This window comes from Drosophila teissieri, chromosome 2L (genome assembly GCF_016746235.2).
Source record: "Drosophila teissieri strain GT53w chromosome 2L, Prin_Dtei_1.1, whole genome shotgun sequence".
NCBI lineage: Eukaryota > Metazoa > Arthropoda > Insecta > Diptera > Drosophilidae > Drosophila > Drosophila teissieri.
Genome location: NC_053029.1, coordinates 496,354 through 517,419, shown reverse-complemented (window position 1 = coordinate 517,419; position 21,066 = coordinate 496,354). Strand labels below are relative to the sequence as shown.

The window sequence follows — 21,066 nt, the reverse complement described above, 5'->3', positions numbered from 1 at the left end:
GGCTATTTTGTGCGGTGCACGTGGGCTGCTGAGAGGTGAGTGAGCAGGAGACCTGACCTTTTTGCGCCCGAGAGAGAGGAGTCCGAGGAGGTGCTGCCCACGTTGCTGGCTGATGTTCGTCCGGGTTACATTGCACTGGTTGCTCCACTGCCGATGACGATGGCCCGCACACACACACTTGCCCGCTACCCAGTGATTACGTCGTCGGCGGCTCCACTCACTCACACTTGCACAGCCTCTGCCGGCAGCGACGTCGGCGGCGACAGCTCTGCTGGGAGCTGAATGGCTTTGCCTTTTTCATTCGTCTCTTGAATTCTGAACGCAACGGTTCGCCTTCGCTCCAAATCGGCAAGCGGCACTCGAAAGCGCCAGTGCAAAGTTAACTAGAGTGCAAAAATCCACACAAACTGAGATTAAACCAAGTGATAAGCCCCGGAGCAAAACAAACAAACAAACACAGACTCTTCCAAAAAAGAGAGTGCAACAAAAATTTGAAAGTGCAATGGACATGGATACCTTGCTACCTTCACCGCCCGCAACGCCCCCACTGAGGGAAAACAAGTTGGAAAACGTAAGTGACCTACAAAGTGGATATATGCAGTGTACACTAGTGTAATTAGTGCTTATTGAGTGGGGATAGTGCATTCAAGGCAGCGGAAAATCAAACGGAATCGTACTTAGCTCGCTCTCGCTTCCACTTGCCGCGTTTCTAAAAACAAAGTGCTCCGTCCCGCTCGCACTCGCACACAGCCATTCGATCACGCAGCCAGCACGCTTTCACGTGAACACCGCATGCACAGCGAGTGATGTGTGAGTGCGAGCGAGAGGCCGCAGCTGAACATTGGACTTGGCACCACTGGGAAAAAACAACAGAAAAGCTAAAGAGAGAGAGAAGGTGAGTTGCCAATTGGCAACTGTGGGCGAGCAACTGTGGTGGAGCATTGGAGCGGGGAGTGAGAGGGGAGTAAGAGGAAAGAGAGGGCCAAGCCAAAAGCTAGGCAAACAGGCCAAGCCCCAACCCATAAAACCATGTCACATTTCTGCCTCGTTTTTTATCTGGCCGAGAAAGAAAGAAACAAACAAACACTGTCGCACATTAGAGCGCAACGTGCCGAGCCCATAAAAAGATTTCGACGTCTTCGCACGAGTCATAATACACCCCTCGCAATCGCCTTCCCCATAAAATCAGCCACCTGAAGCACGTCATAATAAAATTCGTGGTGTGGCTGCACTTTCCTTGCATGCTTTCAGGCGCAACTATTAAAAGGTGTAGGCCACATCAATAAGTTCTAGAAAATGCGCTGTAAACGCAACAGTTGCTCAGATTTTCATTCATAAAAATTAAGTCGTAGGATCCAAAAAGTTGATATTCAAAACTATTTGAAAAATTTACAGAATTTTTTTTGTTAGGATAAAATTAATTTCAAGACCGACAGTACATTTCACCGAACTGATGCTCATTTACATTTGTACGTGCATAATTTAAAGCACAACAGGCAGCCACATTTAATGAGTAATATTCTCTCACCCCAAACGGCCTTTAAAAGAGTTCAAAAACCGCCAAAAACAATGTCCCCTTGGCCTTTCGAAGGAGCATTGAACCTGGAGTTGGGTGGTCTGGTGCGGGGTGTGTGAAGGTTAACGGTGAACGGCCTTGCCAGCCGCCGGCGTAATTAGCGAATTGCGGGGAAAAGTTATTGTGGGTCAATGCTGGTCAGCGAAAAGTGAATGGGAATGTGAATGCACTGCTCAGAACCTGAACTCGACAATGTTAACGAACTCTCACTAACCCTGAACTTGTCCTTTCCCTATTCCAGGTCGCCAAGGACGAGCAACAGGTGAACGAGAACCTGCTCAAGGCCAAGCTCAAGCTGGTGGCCCAAAAGAGCCAGAAAAATGGAGGGATTATTACCCCCAATCCCTCAGACACGGAAGACGACACTCCCGAAATGGCGGTTCCCAACAAGAAACCTCGTTTGGAACAGCCTGCTATGAGCATGACACCGCCGCCGGATCAGAAGCTAGACGATGACCACAAGGCGGAAAGGGTTAGCGTCATCATGCGAGTCAACAGTTCTGGCGCTGTCTCCTCTAGTAGCCAAGACGAGAACTCATCCAGTTCCACCTCCTGCTGCAGTTCCTCTTCCAACACAAACACAAGTACAAGTTCAGTGCCACCCACTGTGGAGGACGACTATCCAGAAGCCAATGTGTGGCGCAATCTCAAGTTCAAAATGAACAGGAAGCGTGCCGCAGAAGTGGCTCTACCCCCAGTACAAACACCCGAGACACCAGCCCCCAAGCTTGTAGCTCCACCTGCTCCAGCGGAAAGCATCGAGGAGGAGGAAGTCAAGCCTATTCTCACACCGATATATGTTAGCCCTGTAGCTTCGACTGCCAGCCAACTGATCCTGCTCAGCACAGTGGCCGCCCAACAGAGCCCCACACCCATACCCAAACCGCCCACAATGTCCGAGGAGAAACTAACAACCAGAATTACGGCCGCTCAGGCGGCGGCCACCAGAAGTCGCATCTATGAGTGCAGTTTTCCCGACTGCGGCAAGAACTACTTCAAAAGCAGTCACCTGAAGGCCCACCAGAGGGTTCACACCGGCGAGCGACCCTTCATCTGCAAGTGGGAGAACTGTGACAAGAGATTCTCCCGTTCCGATGAGTTGTCCCGTCACAAACGGACCCACACTGGCGAAAAGAAGTTCCAGTGCAGTGTCTGCCAGAAGAAGTTCATGAGGAGCGACCACCTGTCGAAGCACGTCAAACGGCACAACAAGGACAAGGCGAACGGAGTGAACCGACATGTCTCCCTAGCCAACAACAACACATCAGCCTCGGTAGCGGCTTCCCTCTGCGATGCCTCGCTCCATCTGCGGGCGATAGCACCGGCGGGCTCCAGCGCCAGTTCCTCGCCCATCACCTCCGCCAGCTTGCCAGTCTACAGTGCCCAAGATCTGCTGAGGCTACAGCAGCAGGCCAGCAGTTTCACCTTCGGCGGAACCCTGCTTCAAGTGCAGCGATGAGAAGAGCAGTACGAGCAGCACCAGAACCAATCTCAGCCCGACAGTATCGCCAGCTAAACAGAGATAAATTCCCACCAAATTGCAAAACAAATTTACATCCGAGTCGAATTCGAAAGACCTTTTCCTCTCGTCTAGCTGGTGTAGACTTAAGCTTAGTTAGGAGCTAGATCTTGTCACCGTTTTGTGCATATATCAACTTCAAATTCAATACGTAATACCCAAATCGGATAGATGCCACTTCCTTTCCAGGAGCACGCAAACCACTTCTTATCTAAGCGATCTTCTTCAGATTTATATTCTGAATATCCCTAGTGTTTGTACATATTATAAGGAGACGCATTCGGCGTCCAACATCTGTGATATTTAAGTTTTCTTAACTCTTTTCTATTGTACCATAGTTGTCGGTGTAATTCTCTTAAGCTTAAACACACACAATTGTATTTATTGCTAAATGTGAAAAAAGTAAAAGAAAACATATAGAAATAATGGATCATCCACGATTCCAATCTCAACAAATGAAAATATACATATTTTCCAAAGAACACTAAATCGATTGTATGAAATGGGGGGAACAAGTCTGTTGCGGGGACTTTCGTTTTGGCGAGAAACCAAATAACGATAAAGGAATTTTTAAAACAGTGTAATAGCTACAAACCCCGTTTCAAATTGTTTGCGCTTACCTTCTTAAAAATCTCAGCCGAATAATAAACTATTGAAATATGTAGCCCCAATTTGGTATTGAATTTAGTCTTGAGTGTGGAATGTTTTTTGCTTGATGAGTAGATTTTGCATTGATTTAATTGATGTGTGTGTTGTGTATATGATGGATGTTTTCATGCGAGGCAGCTCAATAGTATTTGAAATAATTGGTTTTATTTTGTTTTAGCTATAAAAGCCATTTGTCTTATATGTAAATATTTAAATCCACGAAACACATTAAGGACATTTCGGGCATCTAAAATAAAATCAGAAATTGTAAAATCCATTTAAAAGTAAGCCAGATATCAACTTACTTAACTTCCCACACATTTAGCTTAGCTTAGATTGAATAAATGTTTATAGTTGCATTAGGCCGGATAGTTAGGTATAACTTCCAACAAATATAAAAATATATCTAGAACGAAAGGGCTGTTAGAACGATTTTAAAATAAACAAGTGATAAACTCACGTAACGTACGCACTTATAGCTTCGGCTAAAAAATGTAAATTTATAGTTGGGGCTAAACTCCCAGCAAAGTGGAAAGTTCACAGACTGCTCTGGGTTTCGATTGGGGGGAACACGCCTGTCGCACGGCCATCTCCCAGGTGTCCAACAAATGCGAGAGCGAGTAGTTCTTGGGCAACTTTGAGATGCGGGCGATGAGAGCTTGTTGCACCGTCTGCAGGAAGGGGGTGGCTGAATACTCCTGTTCCGCCAAGGAGCAGTCCGGAGCCTGCCACGGATATTCCTCCGGCACACTGACACTTACTGGCGGAACACTGGGCAATCGTTTGTCATCCAGGCAGCAAATCAAGCGAATGGTCTTGTTGTTTATCTGTGATGTGGTGTCCAATTTCACTTTAAACTTGGTGTCCAGCCTAGCAATTTCGCCTTGAAGCACATGTGGCACTTCCTGCTCAAAAGTCGTGGACTTTTCCTCCACTCGCGGTCGCTTTGCGGGCACTGGAGCTGTTATATCCGTACCAAAGAGCAGTTCCAAAGTGGGTCGGAATGTGCGATGCAGTGTGTGATTTGCTACTGGACTTTGGAGCGTTGTATTTATTACCTCCAACAAAGGATTCGATGATTTCTAGGTATAACGAAGAATATAATCAAATGGCCCGTTGAAGGTGGATCTACTTACGCCAAACTGCTGGCCGGAATAGGAGATGAGATCCATCTTCTCAAGGGCTTTTTCACACTTCAGGAGAGTTTCGAGCGGCACACGCTGTGTAGGATTGCAGAGAATCTCCAACAACTTACTCATCTTTGTCATCTTCTCCACATCTATTAAATAACATGGTTATTAGTTTACTCCCAGGAAATATATAAGCCCGGGATATCTTATTGGTTAACGTTCAACTTTTGCTTTAAATGGTAGTTAGTTCAGGCAATCAAATGTCAGGGTATCAACTTACTTGTTCCGTCGTTGCTAATCTTGGCAAGCATCCGCTTTAGAGGCTCGATGTACTTGGTCAGCTGCTTATATTTCTCACGGTACAATGCCTCCTCCTGGGGATTAAATGGACTGTTACCAGTAACCTGACCAGGTGTGTTGATTGAGGCACTCGGAGACTGCTGCCGGATATTGCGCTGCGGATTCTGCATCTGCATCATCTGCGGACTGGACTGGGGAACCAGTGCCGGACTTGGAATCATATTAGACGTGGACATCTGCGGAGTCGGAGGTTGCTGTGTGGGCGTCTGATTGCCCACCACCAGCTGTTGCTGCTGTTGTTGCATTTGCTGAAGCTGAGCCTGTTGCTGCAATTGCTGAGCATCCGCCGGCGAGGGACTGGATCGCATGAAGGGCTGTCCTGGCTGCTGGCCACCCACTCCCACGCCTCCTCGATTACCGGGAAACATCTGACCCCCCTGGCCCATAGGCATATTTGGCTTTTGCTGCAAATTCGGTGGCATGTTCACACCCATACCGCCCATGGGGTTCATTCCTCCCTGTTGCACAGCGTTGGGGGGCAGACCTGCTCCACCCACTTGTTGCTGACCCGCAGGTCCGCCAACTACATTGTGTGGTCCTTGAGGCATTCCCTGCATACCCTGGCCGGGCATTCCTTGGGGTCCGCCCATTCCGTTGCCTTGGCCCATCCGCATCATGGGATTCATACCCATCTAGAGAAAGAAACGAAGCATATTATTATTTAATCATAGTCAGCTATGATATAACATACCCCCATTTGGCTCTGCTGAATCTGCTGCATGGGAGGCATCTGTTGCATGGCATTTACGTTCATTGGCCCGCCCTGCATCTGATTTGGCCCGGGGCCACCTGCTCCTGGAGCAGCATTTGCTCCGCCGGCTCCGCCGACAGCAGGTCCACTGTTCGGTCCCGGTCCTACCATTTGGTTGGGCATGCCAACGCCCACGCCCATCTGCTGCCCGGGATTTCCAACAATCTGTCCCTGATTCTGCCCGCCGCCGGAGCCCATCACGTTCATCACTCCAGGGGCATTTCCTCCTTGCTGCATCTGTTGAACCTGCATCATCTGCTGGGCCCCAGCTCCACCGGCACCCATGGGCATTTGGCCACGGATATTAGGCATGGGCTGCATTTGCTGCTGTCCAGGACGCTGCTGATTCAGGGATTGTAGCAAATTAGAGGCGGTTCCGGGGCCACCGGGCACTGGAGCTCCTCCTCCGGCGCCCATGGGCATCATCTGGGGATTGCGATTCCCTTGACTGGCAAGATTCTGAAGTGCGTTCAGTGGATCCTGCATCATATTCTGCCCGCCGCCCATTTCTGCATTTGGGGGCGGGCCACCCTGCTGTTGTTGCTGCTGCTGCTGTTGCTGGGACTTTCGGGACATGTCCTTGTAATGCATAAACAGCTTGGCCACCAGACCTAAATACTCGTCCTTGGTACGGGACTTCCGAAATATGTGGTTCTCCATAACGCCGGCATTTTTAGTCTGGTCCTGCGCATTTGGTGGCAACAAGTCGTGGCTGCAAAAAACAGAAGTTTCAGCTTGGAAATCGCAGAAATCTTTTGGATATTACATTTTGGAGATGACATTCTGTCGGAACTTTTGACTCTGCCAGTCCTCGGTCATTTTGGTAATCAGTGAAACGAGTTTTGAGATCCTTAAATCAACTTAATCGCGATTTATTCACAAATCCATTCTTCTTCTTTTCTGAGTACAGTATGACCGTTTTAGGCAACCGCCTAAATGCCAAAAGGCTCTTACATCGCTATGTTATTTAACAGAATGTATTATATCTTGTAACGGTCTTTTGAATATGTATTTAAATTCTATTGACCAGCTACATGTAATTTTTATAATAATTTATTATAATTATAACAAATATATAAAATTGTCTGTTTTTAGATCAATTTTTTGGCAGTCTGGTTAACCATCGGTTATTTAGTCTAACGGTAAACATAGCACGAAGCGAGATCAATTAGCACCCCTTGATTGCTTTGTGTGTTAGCATTTACGCGAGCATTCTTTAACAATATCACAGATATGTCTGGACCGGAAGAAATTGGAGTGCCTTTAAAAATGTGGTTTTAAGGACACATAAAAAGGTTCCTGAAATTATATGTACATTTATAGGAAACGTATTATTTAATGATTTCTTTGCAATCTTTCCGACGACTTATGCAGATGGGTATTGATTTATATACACATAATAGGACAAACAATTTTAATGAAAACTACACAACAAAAAACTTACAGAACATTTTAACTTAGATTGTACATAGCCAAGGCAATGGTTTTCTTTCCGTGTAAAACGATACACCCCCTCCAACCACCTGTGAGAGCTATCTCCCTCGCACACAGAGAAAGAGAGCGCTGCACTCTCTCCGCTGTTTATTTTCTCGCTCTCTCCCGTTGCGACGCGTGCTGAGCGCAATTAGCACTCATCCGCCGTGTGTGCTTTTACCGTTTGTCGAATTGCTCACTCGCGTTTTTGTTTTCGAAGAGAGCGGACGTGCACGGACGCGTTTACGCTGGCACATCGCATCGCTGGATTCCGTTCGGTTACGTTCTAGCGTGTTTTTTTCTGTTTGTCGCGTTGTTATTAACTTTTGTATTTTACTACCACTACGGAGCGTTGTATAATTTCTGTTTCTGTTCTCCGGCATTTACGCGCCGCTTTTTTGCCTTTTTGCCACCTGTACAAGTGTGTGCTGGAAAAAAGATACATAGTTCGGGAAATAGAGCGTTTTCAATGCCGGCTTTAAAGTGTGTGTTTTGCTGACGTTCCCAACTGTCATATCTAATTCGTGCCAACAGTCCGAGGAAATAGTAATAATAAAAGTGAAAGAGCGAGGCAACAGTGCAATTGAATATACTTACATGGGTCATGTGTATATCGTTATTATCAGCGGATATCGCTCATACGACGTGTGTTACCTTGAAAGTGAAACGCCAAACTTGTGTCACCTATGTACCTACTCCGCCCCAAAATTTCTCCCTGTGTATGTTTGAGTGCGTAGCCGAATATTAAGTGAAGTACAGAAGCAACAACAAGCCCCCGCAGCAAGCACATCAGTTACTATTAAATTATATTGCAAGTTACAAGCTGGGGGAGAAAAAAAGAAGAAAAAAACAACAAATAATCAAGCGAAACAAGGCGAAAAAAATACACAACAAAAACAAACAATAACAGTAACGGCAGCGAAGAGAACATTTAAGTGAGCAGCGACTGCGCCGTAGACGTCAACTGCGACAGCGGCAGAGGGTGCAGCAGAAGCAACAACAACAGCAGGGAAAATAGCCCCAAAATGTCGAAAAACTGTTGAGGTTTGTGCACAAGCAAAAAAATTTATTACTTTATATTACTTTTATTAAGGTTTAATAAAAAAATCATAATTGCTTTGAAGCATTGATGTTGATGTTGGGTTAGATCTAAAATCGTTAAAAGTACTATTACATTTATTTTAATGGGTTTTAAAATGCAATTGTTTATATTTTTGTTTATGTACTTTGTTTTGAATATCTGTGTAAGTATGTCGAGAGTGTGCGAGTGTGTGTGAATACGTGGTTTATTTGCTGCTTGAGTGCATACGCTTCTCCCTCCCCCTGCCCGTCCCCCTTTCCCTTTACCACCATAATCGAACGTTCTTTTTTTTGCTGAGTGCGGCTTACGCTGCTGGCGTCGCTGCTTGCGCTAGCGTCGCCGACTTGGGTGCTCTACTTTATTCTCTTCTTTGGCATTTTTGTTTTGCGGCAACGGCAACAACAAAGTCGATTACAACGACAGCCCCAAAAAGCGCCACACAGACAGCAAAAATAATAACGCATGTTCCAAAAGGTTCGACCGAGAGATACCCCTTTAAATAGGCAACCCTTTTTACTAGGCTATTTCTCGGCAGCCGAAGTATTCCAGGCAAAAAATACATACTAATTTTAGTTCTCATATACTGAAACTGCACTCAAACTGCACTTTAAATTGAAATGAGTTTCTTACGGTGTATCTTCATTTTAAATACATTTTTACCTAGAACGGCATTTGGGGAAGTAGTTGATATACTTCCCTCCCCTATCTATGCAGGGTATTACATCAACAACAATAAAAGTGTGTTGACATTTTTGTGTGTTTTTTTTCGATTTTTTACGTCTGTTTTGCTCTATACGCTATGGCATGTGCATGTGTGCGAGTGTGTGTGTCGGTGCCGAGCCGTGGGGTGGCGGGTGGTGAGAGGGGGTGGTGGGTGGTGGTTTGGGGGCGCAGTCCATGGCAGAAGCTCTAGTCGAGGGCTACGTGTTTAAATTATCAAGCCGAGCTTGTCATCGCCACACGCACGAACATCAAAACTACTGACACACATACGAGTGTGCATGTTAACGTTCGAACGCTTAATATACATACATCATATGTATGTAAGCAGGTATATATAGCTAGTGTATATATAGACTTCTATATATGATTGAAGTGAGTTTGCCGGCTGGCAGTTGAATCGCATCGACATTTGAATTCTGAGTTCTCTGCCGCCGGGCAATCATAGAATATGACAGGCGGCCGAGCCTATTGATTTTCAATCAATATTTCGTCGTGGCCACATAGCGCTGATATTTACACAGCCACAGTGGGGGTCACAATAGTAGCACTGCAGGCTGATAGTTCAAAGAGTGTAATGGTAATCGCAAAACTAATATGTTTCAAGTATTTCTCATTCCCTGAAGTACATATGTACATAAATACATACATATGTACCTATTCATGGCCAGCACAGCAAATAGTATACTCTCCTAAGTAATAAACAAACATTTGTCAAAATAATCGCTCCGTTCAGTTAGTTTAATCAAGTAGCAATGAACCCGCACTTGTACTTGTTCGCATTGATATTAATTAAGATAAGATAAATATTTAAATAATGCCATCCAAATACTGCAATATTTCCAAATAACAAGCGTACTTGATCTTCTAATGCCGTACACGTCGCATACTTGATGTTAGGCCTTACATGAAAGGTTAATGGGATTAAAGAAGCTTTTTGTAAACGCAAATACATCCGTTGCCAGAGCATAATGGCAGTTGGCAGTTAGCAAAGATAAGATAGATACCTAGTTTAATTACGATTTTCGTTCCAACACCCAAAGTTCGGGCAGCTCACCCTTTGGAGTGGCATAAATTAGCGCAGATTCAAACAGTTTTTATGGGCCAACTCGGACTCCCATATATGCGACCCCAGCTGTTCGTTTTTCATACGATGACACCGAGTTTCTGCCTTTCTTTCGGCGTTGCCAACGTCGCTGGCTTCTATCTGCTGTTCGATTTTCTTGAATTTGTTTTGCATTTGAATGTGGAATTGGGAATTGCTATAGCTTCTTCGCCTGGGTCGGAGCCCTCTTTCTCCCCATCGCCCTTTCGTCGCGTTTCACCTTTGGAGACGTAGACTCCGCACCGCATGTGCTGTATATACCGCATACCGTACATATATGTATGCAAAACAATCGGGGAGCTGAAGCCCCACTGTGGCTGCGCTGTCGGCGTCGCAGCCGGCGTAATCGTCGCTGCTTTTTATTATCATTTGATTGCGTCGCTTTATGATTGCCCGTTGTTGCTGCTTGTCGCCTATTTTATTGTTGCTTTTTTCCACTTTTTTTAGCTTTTGCTTTTTGCCCATTTGCTGCTCATTGTTTATTTCAATTCTGCCCTCTCTGCACAGGGAGAAATGGCCGAGAAGGCTTCAGATTTCCATTTTAATGCTCTGCAGTTATAAATTCTCTGTCACTATTTCTGTTCTACGTTTGATATAAAATCCTAGAAATATAAACTTTGTATTGCTGCGATGTCTATTAAAATCCGGCGGTTTAGCCCTATTTAAGCAACTCTCACTCCTGGTGGAAAACCCTCGCCTCGATGCACTTTTCCGATCATTTCGGTAGCTCGAAGCTACTTTTGTTATTATTTGTCACGCTTCGTCATCGAACTGGAAATGGGAAATGGGGAAGAAAGGAGTTGCAAACAACAAAATTGGAACGCTAATGGGAGCGTGGAGCTGTCATGTTTGCTTATGAGCGGCGGCTTCATTTCCGCCCGATTCAGGACTAAGGACCGGGACACAGTCGAGGTGTAGTGGCGGGGTGTAGTGTGGGAACTGGGGCTGTCACAAGTCTGGCAAAATGCTTCGGGAGCGCCTGCACTGGCAGACCCTGTAATTGGTCTGAGAGAGGGTATGCTGGAATGGGTTGGAAAGATATGAATATTTAACTGAGCTGTATTTATAGCAAAAAACAGAGGAACGTACTGATGACCGCCTATTTCCTATGTCCTTAGATATATGTTATTAAAACATTGGAAATAGTAGATTCTTCCTTACAAATGTATTACGTTTAGTAGTTTTAAGTTGAGATATGTTAGTTGGGTCAGTAAATAGGTCCCCACACGGCGTTCCGTTGCAGTTGGAAATGGGAAAACCCTTTCGCATTTTAATCCTTTCCCGCTATTTTGTGCCCGTTTTCTTCTCACCACGGCAACCACTTGTTTTCCCGAGCACAACAACAACAGACACACAGCTACACACCCGGAACTTCCCGTGAAAGACCCACACAACTACACTCGACCATTTGTTGTTCGTTGCCTACTGCTTTCCTATTTTTCCTTCTTCTTTTTCCACACCCTTCCACACCCTTCGGGGGCATTTTCCCCGTCGGCTTTTCCTTTTCGGCGTCTGCGTCGGCGCAGGCGGCGCTGCTGGCGTCGCTGCCAATGTCAGCCTCGACGTCACATTCCTCGGCTTCAACAGCTTCAACAGATGAATAAGTTTTTGCTGGAAAGTCGCACGCGCTGTCACGCCTCCTTCTCGTAAAAATAACTGCAGTCCTCAAAGTTTCATAATTAAAACAAAGGCTACGCTGTGTGGGGAATCCCCCGAACTCACACACACACACACAAGCACGCAGCGCGTCCTTTCCGCGTGTGCGTGTGCTCGTATTTGTGTTCCGGTGTGTTTGTGTTAGCCCGCCTTTTTCTTTGCCCAACATATGGCAGCATAACTCCTCGCATTTCGGGTAAGAATTTAATGAAAGCTGCGCTGAATCTAAATGTACATACTTTACGGCTCTGCTCTTGACATTTTTATTTAGTTTACTTACTTTCAGTTTTAGTAGATATCTAAAAGAAAGAATAGGCTGCATTTAGCTTTGACAACCTCTAAATACTCATAAAAACTAAAAATATAAACGGATAACTTTACTCACGCTTATGTATATGTATATAAACGCCCTTTTACTTTTCGACTCTAATAGCATTAAGGGAACGGATACAAATAGATTAAACTCGTTTCTGTTTGTCTTGCACTTTATAATTAAATGAATTATGGAACCCGCATTGCCTCGACTTTTCAGAGGCAAACACATTTGTACTTTCCATTCGAACGTGGCACAAAAAACTCATTTTATTCAGCTGTGCTGATCTCCGATATCAGCGTACCCCAGGGCGTATACGCAATGCGATCGAATTGCGGAGCTGCCCGGCTTTTTGTACACAAGTATATCGGATGGCGAGCCGAACTTCTTTGATTACCATTTCCCCTTTCGGGTTGCCGACTCCGATCATGATTTGCATTGCGATCCCATTTCGATTAAAGTCTCCAGTAGCCGTCGACAATCCGGCAATCGCGATCTCATTTATTCCGGATGGTCGCTTCACGCCCAATTAGACTAAAAGCCCGACCCGAATCGAATCGAAAGGCAGAGGTCGATTATCCGGAGCCGACTGCCGGGTCATCAATAATATTTGCCGCGGATGAAAGTGAATTATCATAATGAATTCCAGTTCGCCACTCGCCGTGCCCGGTGTGCTATACTCCGTTTTAATTTTATTCTGTGTGCGGCGCTCTTTTGTTCCAATTGTCCATTTGTCCATTTGCTCAATTGTCCGTAGTGCAAACCATGTGGCTGCCGGCGGACAGTAGTTGTCCTTGCGGATGGAACTGCCCCTGGTCCTCGCAGGTGTTCGGCAATGGACTGTGGATGAAGTTCCAACCCGGCTATTACAAAGGTTCCAAGGGGAAGAAGGGTACGGATTTAGTACACAGCGAACATTTAAGGTGTAAAAGAAGCTGTCGATTTTTTAATCATTTTTTTTTAAGTTTTTGGAATGTTTGGTGTATATTTATATTAGCCTGCATTGAGTCTTAGCATAATCGTACATAATCTGATCGAGAGTTTAAAAGTTCAACGCGACTTTCAAAAACAACCGCTCTTATTGACTTGCAAATATTCTAGGAATCATAAAGCTTTCGCTGAAAACCTCAAAGGAATCACAGATTTCAGACATGGTTTTACTGCTGAGCTGTTCAGTTGTGAACTGATGGCTTAGTGCAGCTTCACATGAACTCCTCCGATTTCTTCCAGTGTGCTAGTCGTGCAGCACCCTACAGGTATTGATGATTAAGGAGCGGGGTTCCATTGGCTTCCAGCAATTATCTGCGACAATTATTGGTTTTTCCCAGTGAGCGAGTGTTTGTGGCCCACTTTGCGGTGGGCGTTGACATTGAGTGGGCGTAGAAAAGGGGTTCGTTTGTTGTTGCCACCATTGCTCTTTGCATTGTCCATCCCTTCAGCCGAGCAGTGCGTGCGTGTGTGTGAGTGGCGGGGTCAATCATTAATATTTCATGAACATTCCACATTTCCATTTCACAAAGCCGAGGCGCGCGTTTTATTTTGTAGTCCCTGTCTGTAATACACAGGCCAAAAATTAGAAACCATTCAACATTTAATTGGTTTTAAAGTAGGAGTAAACAGCATACAATGTATTGATGCTGGAAAAACTAAGATTTGGGAAAGAATCGCAAGAGATTTTCTTAAAGTGTTTTTATTGAAAGCCATATTTGATCTCATATTTTTCTAAGTGCGGCTTACCCCACCTCACTGCATCCCGACATCAAAACCCCACTGACACACTTGCTACGAAGGACTACAAAGGACCTGCGTGCCGTTGAAGACCACATTTAATGACCAACAAAAGCGAAATTGTCGCGGGGGCGTCGAGAGGTTTATGTGGTGGGGCTTTCCATTTTACATTTAAATGCCAGAGAATAATTGCTTTTTCCTGTTCGCCGTGTTGCAGACCTTTAACCATTGCGAATGCCCTTCTAGAATGCAACCGGTTGAGCGGAGGGGAAATCCTGGAAAGAGAGATCGGGATATTTGTAAAAAAAACTTTGCAGGTGTATATGTATATTTCAATAGTAAACGTAAATGATGTAATTTTAAACCATTTGGGCCCTAATAAACCACTTAAGTAGTGATCACAGATTTTGAATAAATAATGCTGTCCTATTGCGATGACTGTTACGATAACTAGGTTATTGGCCTTAACATCTTCAAATATTTGTTTTGCTATTTCCAATTCGCCATATGGTTGATATGCACTTCACAAATGTGTTGGTCAAAATTCAAATATTAAGCATTTAATTTGATATAAGAGAACCTATAACGATTTCTCTATGACGAACAAGTACATTTTAAATTTTTAACAACTGTATTTATGTATATAATTAACTTAAGCTTTTCTGTTTACGTCGACTTTATGTTAAATTCCAACGTATTTGCCTCTTTGCAGCCAACAAGATGCAAGCGGTCATGGACACGGCCGCCATGGCCATCGCCATGGGCTCGTCCGGTTCCGGCTCCGTATCCGTATCCGGGCTTAGCTCCGGCTCCAGTTCCGGGCCGGGCAGCAGCAGCAGTGGGAGCAGCAGCAGCGGATACGGAAGCGCCACGACCACGCCCACCAGCGGCGGTCACTACGACAATTCGCCCACCTCAATGCCAATGGCCACCATAGCGACAGTGGCTCCGTTCTACAGCGAGGCGCTGACATCGCTGGACGCCCAGCAGAGACAGCAACAGCAGCAGCAGCAGAATCCAAGTCACTATTACCCACAGAACTACGGATACGGAAACTCCCTGCCCCTGGATCCCGCCTACAACTACAGTGGAGCCCCGTACAACTCGTACAGCGCGACAGCAGTGGGACCACAGTTGTCCGGCAGCAGTTACCCCGGAAGTGGAACTCGCTACGAAAAGCTCACTCCCGGTGCGGGAGCGAAGTATGGAGCAAGTCCAATTGGCGCAACCGGTACGGGAATCAAGCCGCAGGCTACGGCCACGCCCTTTTACGCCCAACCGCTTTCCGGTGGTGCAGCAGGCTCCGGCGGTTATATGAGCCAGTCGAATGCCACATACGATCCGTACAAGTACAAGATTCCATCCGCCCAGGCTGCATCGCATGCGATGATGTCGAGCAATATGACCGGCAGTGCTGTTCCGGGTACATCATATGGCCTACCCCTGAATCCTGGAGCCATGCCCCAAAAACAGACGCAGATGTCACAGCAGACACAGCTAACCCAACTGGAGCCCAACTATGCGGCCATCAAGCCAAGTAGAAGCTATCAGGGAATGTCCACAGCTGCGGTTTACGGCAGCACAGGTGGTAACTCCAGTGGAGTGATGAATAATCCCTCGTCAGCGCAATACTACGACAAGTACGGAATGGCCATGTCCATGTACTCGCCAAATGGCGGCCTACCCATGTATAGCCAGCCCGATCTGGGTCCCGACTCCGCCGGACTACAATCTTACAGGAAGCCCACCAGCAACTGTCATTGGGGAGTGGACTACAATTCGCCCAACTACCGATCTCTACCGCCGGCGACGGGGCCCAACAGCACTTACCATCACCCCCATCCTGCCCCCGGACCCGGGCCCGGACCTGGACCCGGACACGGAACCATCAACAGCGAACTATATTACGGGTCCACGAAGTACGATAAGTATGGAAGCACAGGTGTATCGCCGTATGTCAGCAATCCCTATGCGGGTCCTTCGATTACGCAGCCCTATGCTGGCCGGAATTTGTGGTCAGGTACGGAGAACGCGCCCTTAAGTTCCCGCCAGAATTGCTGCTCTCAGGGATACCCCTTGAACCAGCAAAACTGCTATTACCCGAGGGGCAATGGGTACGGATCTATCTCCGGACCCTATGGAGCATCCGCAAGTGCCCCGCAATCGCAGCCTCAATATCCTGGCACTGGTTCCTCCGCCGCTGCCATGAAGCTCAAGCATCCGACTGATATGTACGTGGGCCACGGCCCCTACGAAACCACGCCCAGTCAACTGGGCTACGGATATAGCCCACAGGCGCTGTCAGGTTCCACCACATCGAATAACCTGAATAACCTAACCAGCCAAAGATATACGGCGCCAATGGGACTGGGAATGGGTGGCATGGGAATAGGTATCGGCATGGGTATGGGAATGGATCCCGCGAGTGGGGGCTACTACAATGATCTGAGTCTCAACTCCTTGGAGAGCTATGTAGCTCCGTCGATGCCCCAGCAGTCCCTGCGAACGCAACCGTATCAGGATTACCGCAAGAGATCTGGAATTGTCGGTCCCACCTCCTCGGGAAATTGTTATCTTGGTCAGACTGGAAATTCTGGTGGCGGATCCCTTACCAACCTCGATGCCCAAGTGGAAAACTATGTGGGCTACAATCTCCACGCCTCGGCGTCCTCCAACCACCTAAATTACACTGTGGAGTCGACGAAAGGCACCCAGAATTACAACATTCGCGACTTTCTCTCCACCTGGAAAGTTGACGACGAAGATGAAACAAGTGCTGTTCTAGAGATGGATCCTCCGGCTGTAGCGGTGGTGGCTCCAGTACCTAGTACCCCCAACTTTATGTACGAATCTCTGCCACCAACTGGACCTCAAGCCACGGCAGTCGTGGATCATCAAGGCATTAACTTACCTGACATAATTATAGACATTGAAAAGGCCAATGGAAGCGGCAACGTTCCCGTGGACGATTCCTTTGGCAGTTTCGACGTGGAGAAGGAGCTGGATGAACTGCGTCTGAAAACGAATGCCTCGGAGCAACAGCCCGTTAACGAAAGCGATGCCTTGGCGGAGATCCTCCGACAACCAGACCCTGATTCATTGATCGAACAATCCGCGGCTCCTCCCTTGCACAGTCCCATTCTCAACAGCAATGAGGCCTATGAAAATGTACCACAACCACCTGTGCCTATGGACTTCGATCAGAACAACAGCTCAAACTCAAACGAGTCCACCTTTGCCAAGGAGTACGAGACCTTCATTCACAAAATCGATGGCTCGGAGAGTGACCCCGGAGAAGCGACTGCCCGGGATGAAGGGGAGTATAGAGAGAATCCAAAGAGATTTAAGTTCTATAAAAGGAAGCGCAGAACCACAGATCCCCCGGAACGGTTGGATCAAAAGGATAGGAAACAACAGGTGGGTCCTGGCCAAAATCCAAATGAAATCTCTCTTTCGACTAAAACTTTGGCCAGAGCCAGTCAAAAACTTCTTGCCAAAAAACGCCGAAATTGCATAAATTTGCTAAAGATCCTGGAGTTTGAGAGCCCAAAAATAAAATATCGGCATTACTTTAGGATACTGAAAGTCTTGCGAAAGAAAATCGCCTATAGTAAAAACAGAGAACTCCGATCCATCCTAATGAAGAAGCAGTTGACCATATTGAAGGAGAAACGACTGCCTCTGATCAAGAGGCAGATTAAGAAATACGATGCGACCCCGGATCTGCGCAATCCCCCAAGTCTCAAAGGGCTGAGTGTCTCGGCTTTGAATTCCACTGAATTCAGAAGCAGTATACTGAGTGGAACAGATCGGGAAACGGTCATCAAGAGTGCGTACAGCTACAAAGACAAGACTGATGATGTTCATGAAGAGCCAAATCTGGAGGAGCAGGGCTTGGACAGCCGCTCCCTGGAGCTGCAGTCAAACTTCAGGGGGTTTGATGACATCGAAAATACGAACATGTCTCCGAAAATAAAATTGAGAGTGGAGCCGGACGACGAGGGGAGCAACAAGAGTCCCATAAAAATGGCAGTGGAGGGAGTGGATGACGTTCAAAACAAGGAGGAGCAAATACAAGCCTGGCTGAAGAATAGTGTGGCACCTACCCCAGAACCTGAAATGGAAGCTGAAATCCCAAAACAAGAAGCTTGTAGGACCGAGTCGTCATCTTCGTCATCTTCTTCGAGTTCGAGCTCCAGTAGTTCCAGTTCGGACGATGACTCCAGCAGCTCGAGCAGCCAGGCAGAGGAAGGCGTTTCGTCAAGTAGCAGCAGTTCCAGCAGCTCCAGTTCCCGGAGCTCTACGGCTGGCGAAGAAGAAAGCGACTTCAACGAGCTGGCCGCCCTGGAAAAAGAACTCTCCCAATCGCAAACCGGGGAACTACCTCCCCGGGAGACAATCGTCAAAAAGGAGAGCCCTGAAGAGCTACTCCCAGAGGCGGAGGTCTCCAACCACGACATTGCCAAACTGAAGCAGATCCTGGAAAGCGATGGCGAAGCGAAGCCAAGTGACCTTAGTAAGATTGCCTTAAATAGTTCCTTAAAATCAAATGAGTTAGTCGTAAGAGAGGAAATGGAAACGTCCGGATCTCCGGATAAATGTGCTTCTGCTCCTACTCCCCGAGAACTAAGCGTCGAGGAGGCGCTGGCGGAAATGTATCAGCTTTCAGATCTCGAGGGCAAGGAGGACGACGAGGAGCCGAACACCAGCGGTCAGGATGTACTGCTAATCAATCTGGCCGAGATATTTGACTCCAGCAGTGATCTCTATGTGGTGCAGTGCGACATGAACGAGAACATCCTGGGCGTGGTGGCCAATGAGGATCAGGAGGCCGAGGTCCAACCCAATCCAGCTAGCCTTGGGCAGGTGAGTCCCGAGGCGGAGGAGCAGGCCGACACTCTGCAGCTCATCCAGTTGTTGGCCGAACCCCAACCAGAATTTGATGCCACGCCACTGATACATCACGAGGAGATAATTCACGATGAGAAGCCCGATCCGCAAAAGGATCGGCGCAAGTTGCTCAAATACCTGCATGGGAAGTATGTACAGAGTCGGATAAGTCGCTTCTACCACGCCCATCAAGTCCTGCGGAAGTACAAGCGCCTACAAGCCGGAAGGAAGCGTCACCGGAAAGTCAAATAGGATTCCAGCTTCTACCAAAGATATTTCTGGTCCCTGGAAAGGATCAGATGTGTTCGGCTCGCCAAAACAGACGATCCAGATGGCTAATCGAAAGTAAATAAAGGATACACCACACGTACACGTTTGATACACCACAAAAAGAAAACTAAAGATATGGATGCAAGTGCAGCTACACTTTACAGAATCTCAAGACTTTTTAATATTTTAATATTTGGATTTATTTAAGGAAACGGAATGTAGCATAATATAATGTATGTATAGTCCTTTTAGGAAAATCATTATTTTTAAACTTTTACGATACCTATTTTAGAGTACCATAGTACCATATATATTTTAGATATCTGTGCAATATTTACATGGAAAATGCCGTGTTTATCTGGAATGCGCGAATTCGAATCTCGATGGGTTAAGCATGAGTAAGCAGCGTTAGACAAGGGGTTAACCGGGGGTCAGTCGGGGAGTTTTGGGGTTTCTGTCCGAGTCGCGTGCAATTAACCAGATACATACATACTTTATCGGCTAATGTATCAGCGTTTTACTCGCTCAGCGAGTGGAGCCAATTTAAAATGCTTTTCGCCAAAGGTCAGGCCCAGATTGAGATACATTCGCAATATAACATACACACATATATCGGGGGCAATATGCGATGCCAGTTGCGTGTTAGCCTTGGCGTAACTTGGGGGACAAAAACCCACGCCACCCACTTGTAGCTTAAATTTTGCCACCAAATGCAGCCTAGACCAAAAACTGAGAGAAAACTAAAAACTAAATACACCTGTTGGAATCGTTTGATCTGTTAGTAGCCGAAGACTTTGTTTGTTTTAGTGCAATTTTTTGTTAGGTTCCTAGAGCAATTTGTTGTGTTTATTTTAGGGTTACGGGAATTACCAAAATTGTTAGGCTTTGGCTTCGTACATTTACACATAGAACCATAGAACCCGATTCCCATATCAACAAGGAAATCGAGGGGGTTTCGTTTCATAACGCCCATCCCTAATCGATGCTCTGCGCATACGGCGACTTGAGGGCATAGCTAATCACAAATCCAGACCGGTTATCAAATTTGGTATGGGGGCCTTAAAGAATTCTCAACGCCCGACTTATGTAAGCTGCGGATGAGGAAAACAATATTCAAGGGCAATGCCAACTATGAAATAGACTTGGGTGCTGGTCTAGTCTTAGAATCCTAGCCCACTGCAACACTAAACTAAAAACTAAACACGAAAAACTAAAAACTGAAAAGTAAAAATGTTATCTTATTCTATAACCGAGACCACCTAGATGTCTTTTTCTCGTAACACATTCCAAAGGACCAAACACTTGAAACTAATAATTGTCTAGCTAAGCTTCTAAATGTACGTTCTTTCGTTTGTAACTTTTACAACTAAGTAATACGCTTAATTTTAGTACAAACAAAATACAAAGTGCAAGAGCTAGCCCACTAAATGGAGTAAAAATGTTAGCAGTAACAATAATATTTATTGCGCAATATGTACATACCATCCTTTGCCACTCTACACATTCCACAATGGATATAACATATATGTCTGTAACTCTATACTTGTAAATCGGAAGGTTTTCACTGTACCTTAGCTTTAAGATTTGTGACTTTATCAATGTGACAATGTGAGTGTCTTTGAGCAAACCAAACAAAGGAAATGATATACGAAATCCTAAAAAGAGAAATAAATGTTTTATGTAAATGTTATTCGCTGAGTTCTGGCTTCAATGGTTTTTGTGGGAGTTTAGTTAAAGCGTTAGCAATTTACTAAATTACTGAAATCCATTAAATCATCTTTCTTTTCTATTGTACAGAAATATTGCAATTTATTTTGTAGAATTAAAAAAGAATAGCACAGTTCAC

At 46.0% G+C, this 21,066-nt stretch overlaps 3 protein-coding genes across 4 annotated transcripts; 2 read left to right on the top strand and 1 right to left on the bottom strand.

Annotated features, from left to right (window-relative positions):
• The first annotated feature begins 289 nt into the window (after window positions 1-289).
• On the top strand, window positions 290-3,577 carry LOC122611689 (Krueppel-like factor 10). Its single transcript, XM_043784952.1, has 2 exons — window positions 290-571; window positions 1,818-3,577. Exons 1-2 carry the CDS (start codon window positions 503-505, stop codon window positions 3,033-3,035), a joined length of 1,287 nt encoding a protein of 428 aa, XP_043640887.1. The 5' UTR covers window positions 290-502; the 3' UTR covers window positions 3,036-3,577.
• Window positions 3,578-4,048: 471 nt separating this feature from the next.
• LOC122611688 (mediator of RNA polymerase II transcription subunit 15) lies at window positions 4,049-6,911 on the bottom strand. The gene is made up of 6 exons (XM_043784951.1): window positions 6,751-6,911; window positions 5,925-6,696; window positions 5,154-5,865; window positions 4,880-5,022; window positions 4,217-4,825; window positions 4,049-4,149 (listed from the first exon to the last, which is right to left on the bottom strand). Exons 1-5 carry the CDS (start codon window positions 6,801-6,803, stop codon window positions 4,256-4,258), a joined length of 2,250 nt encoding a protein of 749 aa, XP_043640886.1. The 5' UTR covers window positions 6,804-6,911; the 3' UTR covers window positions 4,049-4,149; window positions 4,217-4,255.
• A 757-nt stretch (window positions 6,912-7,668) lies between these two features.
• Window positions 7,669-20,910, top strand: LOC122622965. Of its 2 annotated transcripts, XR_006326370.1 has the most exons (3): window positions 7,669-8,501; window positions 14,773-20,557; window positions 20,610-20,910. XR_006326370.1 is itself a non-coding variant. In XM_043801796.1 (2 exons), the coding sequence occupies exon 2, from the start codon at window positions 14,781-14,783 to the stop codon at window positions 19,200-19,202; it is 4,422 nt and encodes a 1,473-aa protein (XP_043657731.1). In that variant the 5' UTR covers window positions 7,669-8,501; window positions 14,773-14,780; the 3' UTR covers window positions 19,203-20,910. The 2 variants fall into 2 exon arrangements, 1 of the variants encoding a protein (XP_043657731.1); XM_043801796.1 differs by having other exon boundaries at window positions 14,773-20,910.
• The last annotated feature ends 156 nt before the right edge of the window (window positions 20,911-21,066 follow it).

What these genes read in the sequence shown, in the direction of transcription:
- LOC122611689 (XM_043784952.1), top strand. Translation starts at nt 503, where the DNA reads ATGGACATGGATACCTTGCTACCTTCACCGCCCGCAACGCCCCCACTG. An exon ending in GGGAAAACAAGTTGGAAAAC is followed by an intron (nt 572 to 1,817) that starts GTAAGTGACCTA and finishes TCCCTATTCCAG; the next exon opens with GTCGCCAAGGACGAGCAACA.
- LOC122611688 (XM_043784951.1), bottom strand. Translation starts at nt 6,803, where the DNA reads ATGACCGAGGACTGGCAGAGTCAAAAGTTCCGACAGAATGTCATCTCC. An exon ending in TTCAGCAGAGCCAAATGGGG is followed by an intron (nt 5,866 to 5,924) that starts GTATGTTATATC and finishes TTCTTTCTCTAG; the next exon opens with ATGGGTATGAATCCCATGAT. An exon ending in ATTCCGGCCAGCAGTTTGGC is followed by an intron (nt 4,826 to 4,879) that starts GTAAGTAGATCC and finishes CGTTATACCTAG; the next exon opens with AAATCATCGAATCCTTTGTT.
- LOC122622965 (XM_043801796.1), top strand. Translation starts at nt 14,781, where the DNA reads ATGCAAGCGGTCATGGACACGGCCGCCATGGCCATCGCCATGGGCTCG.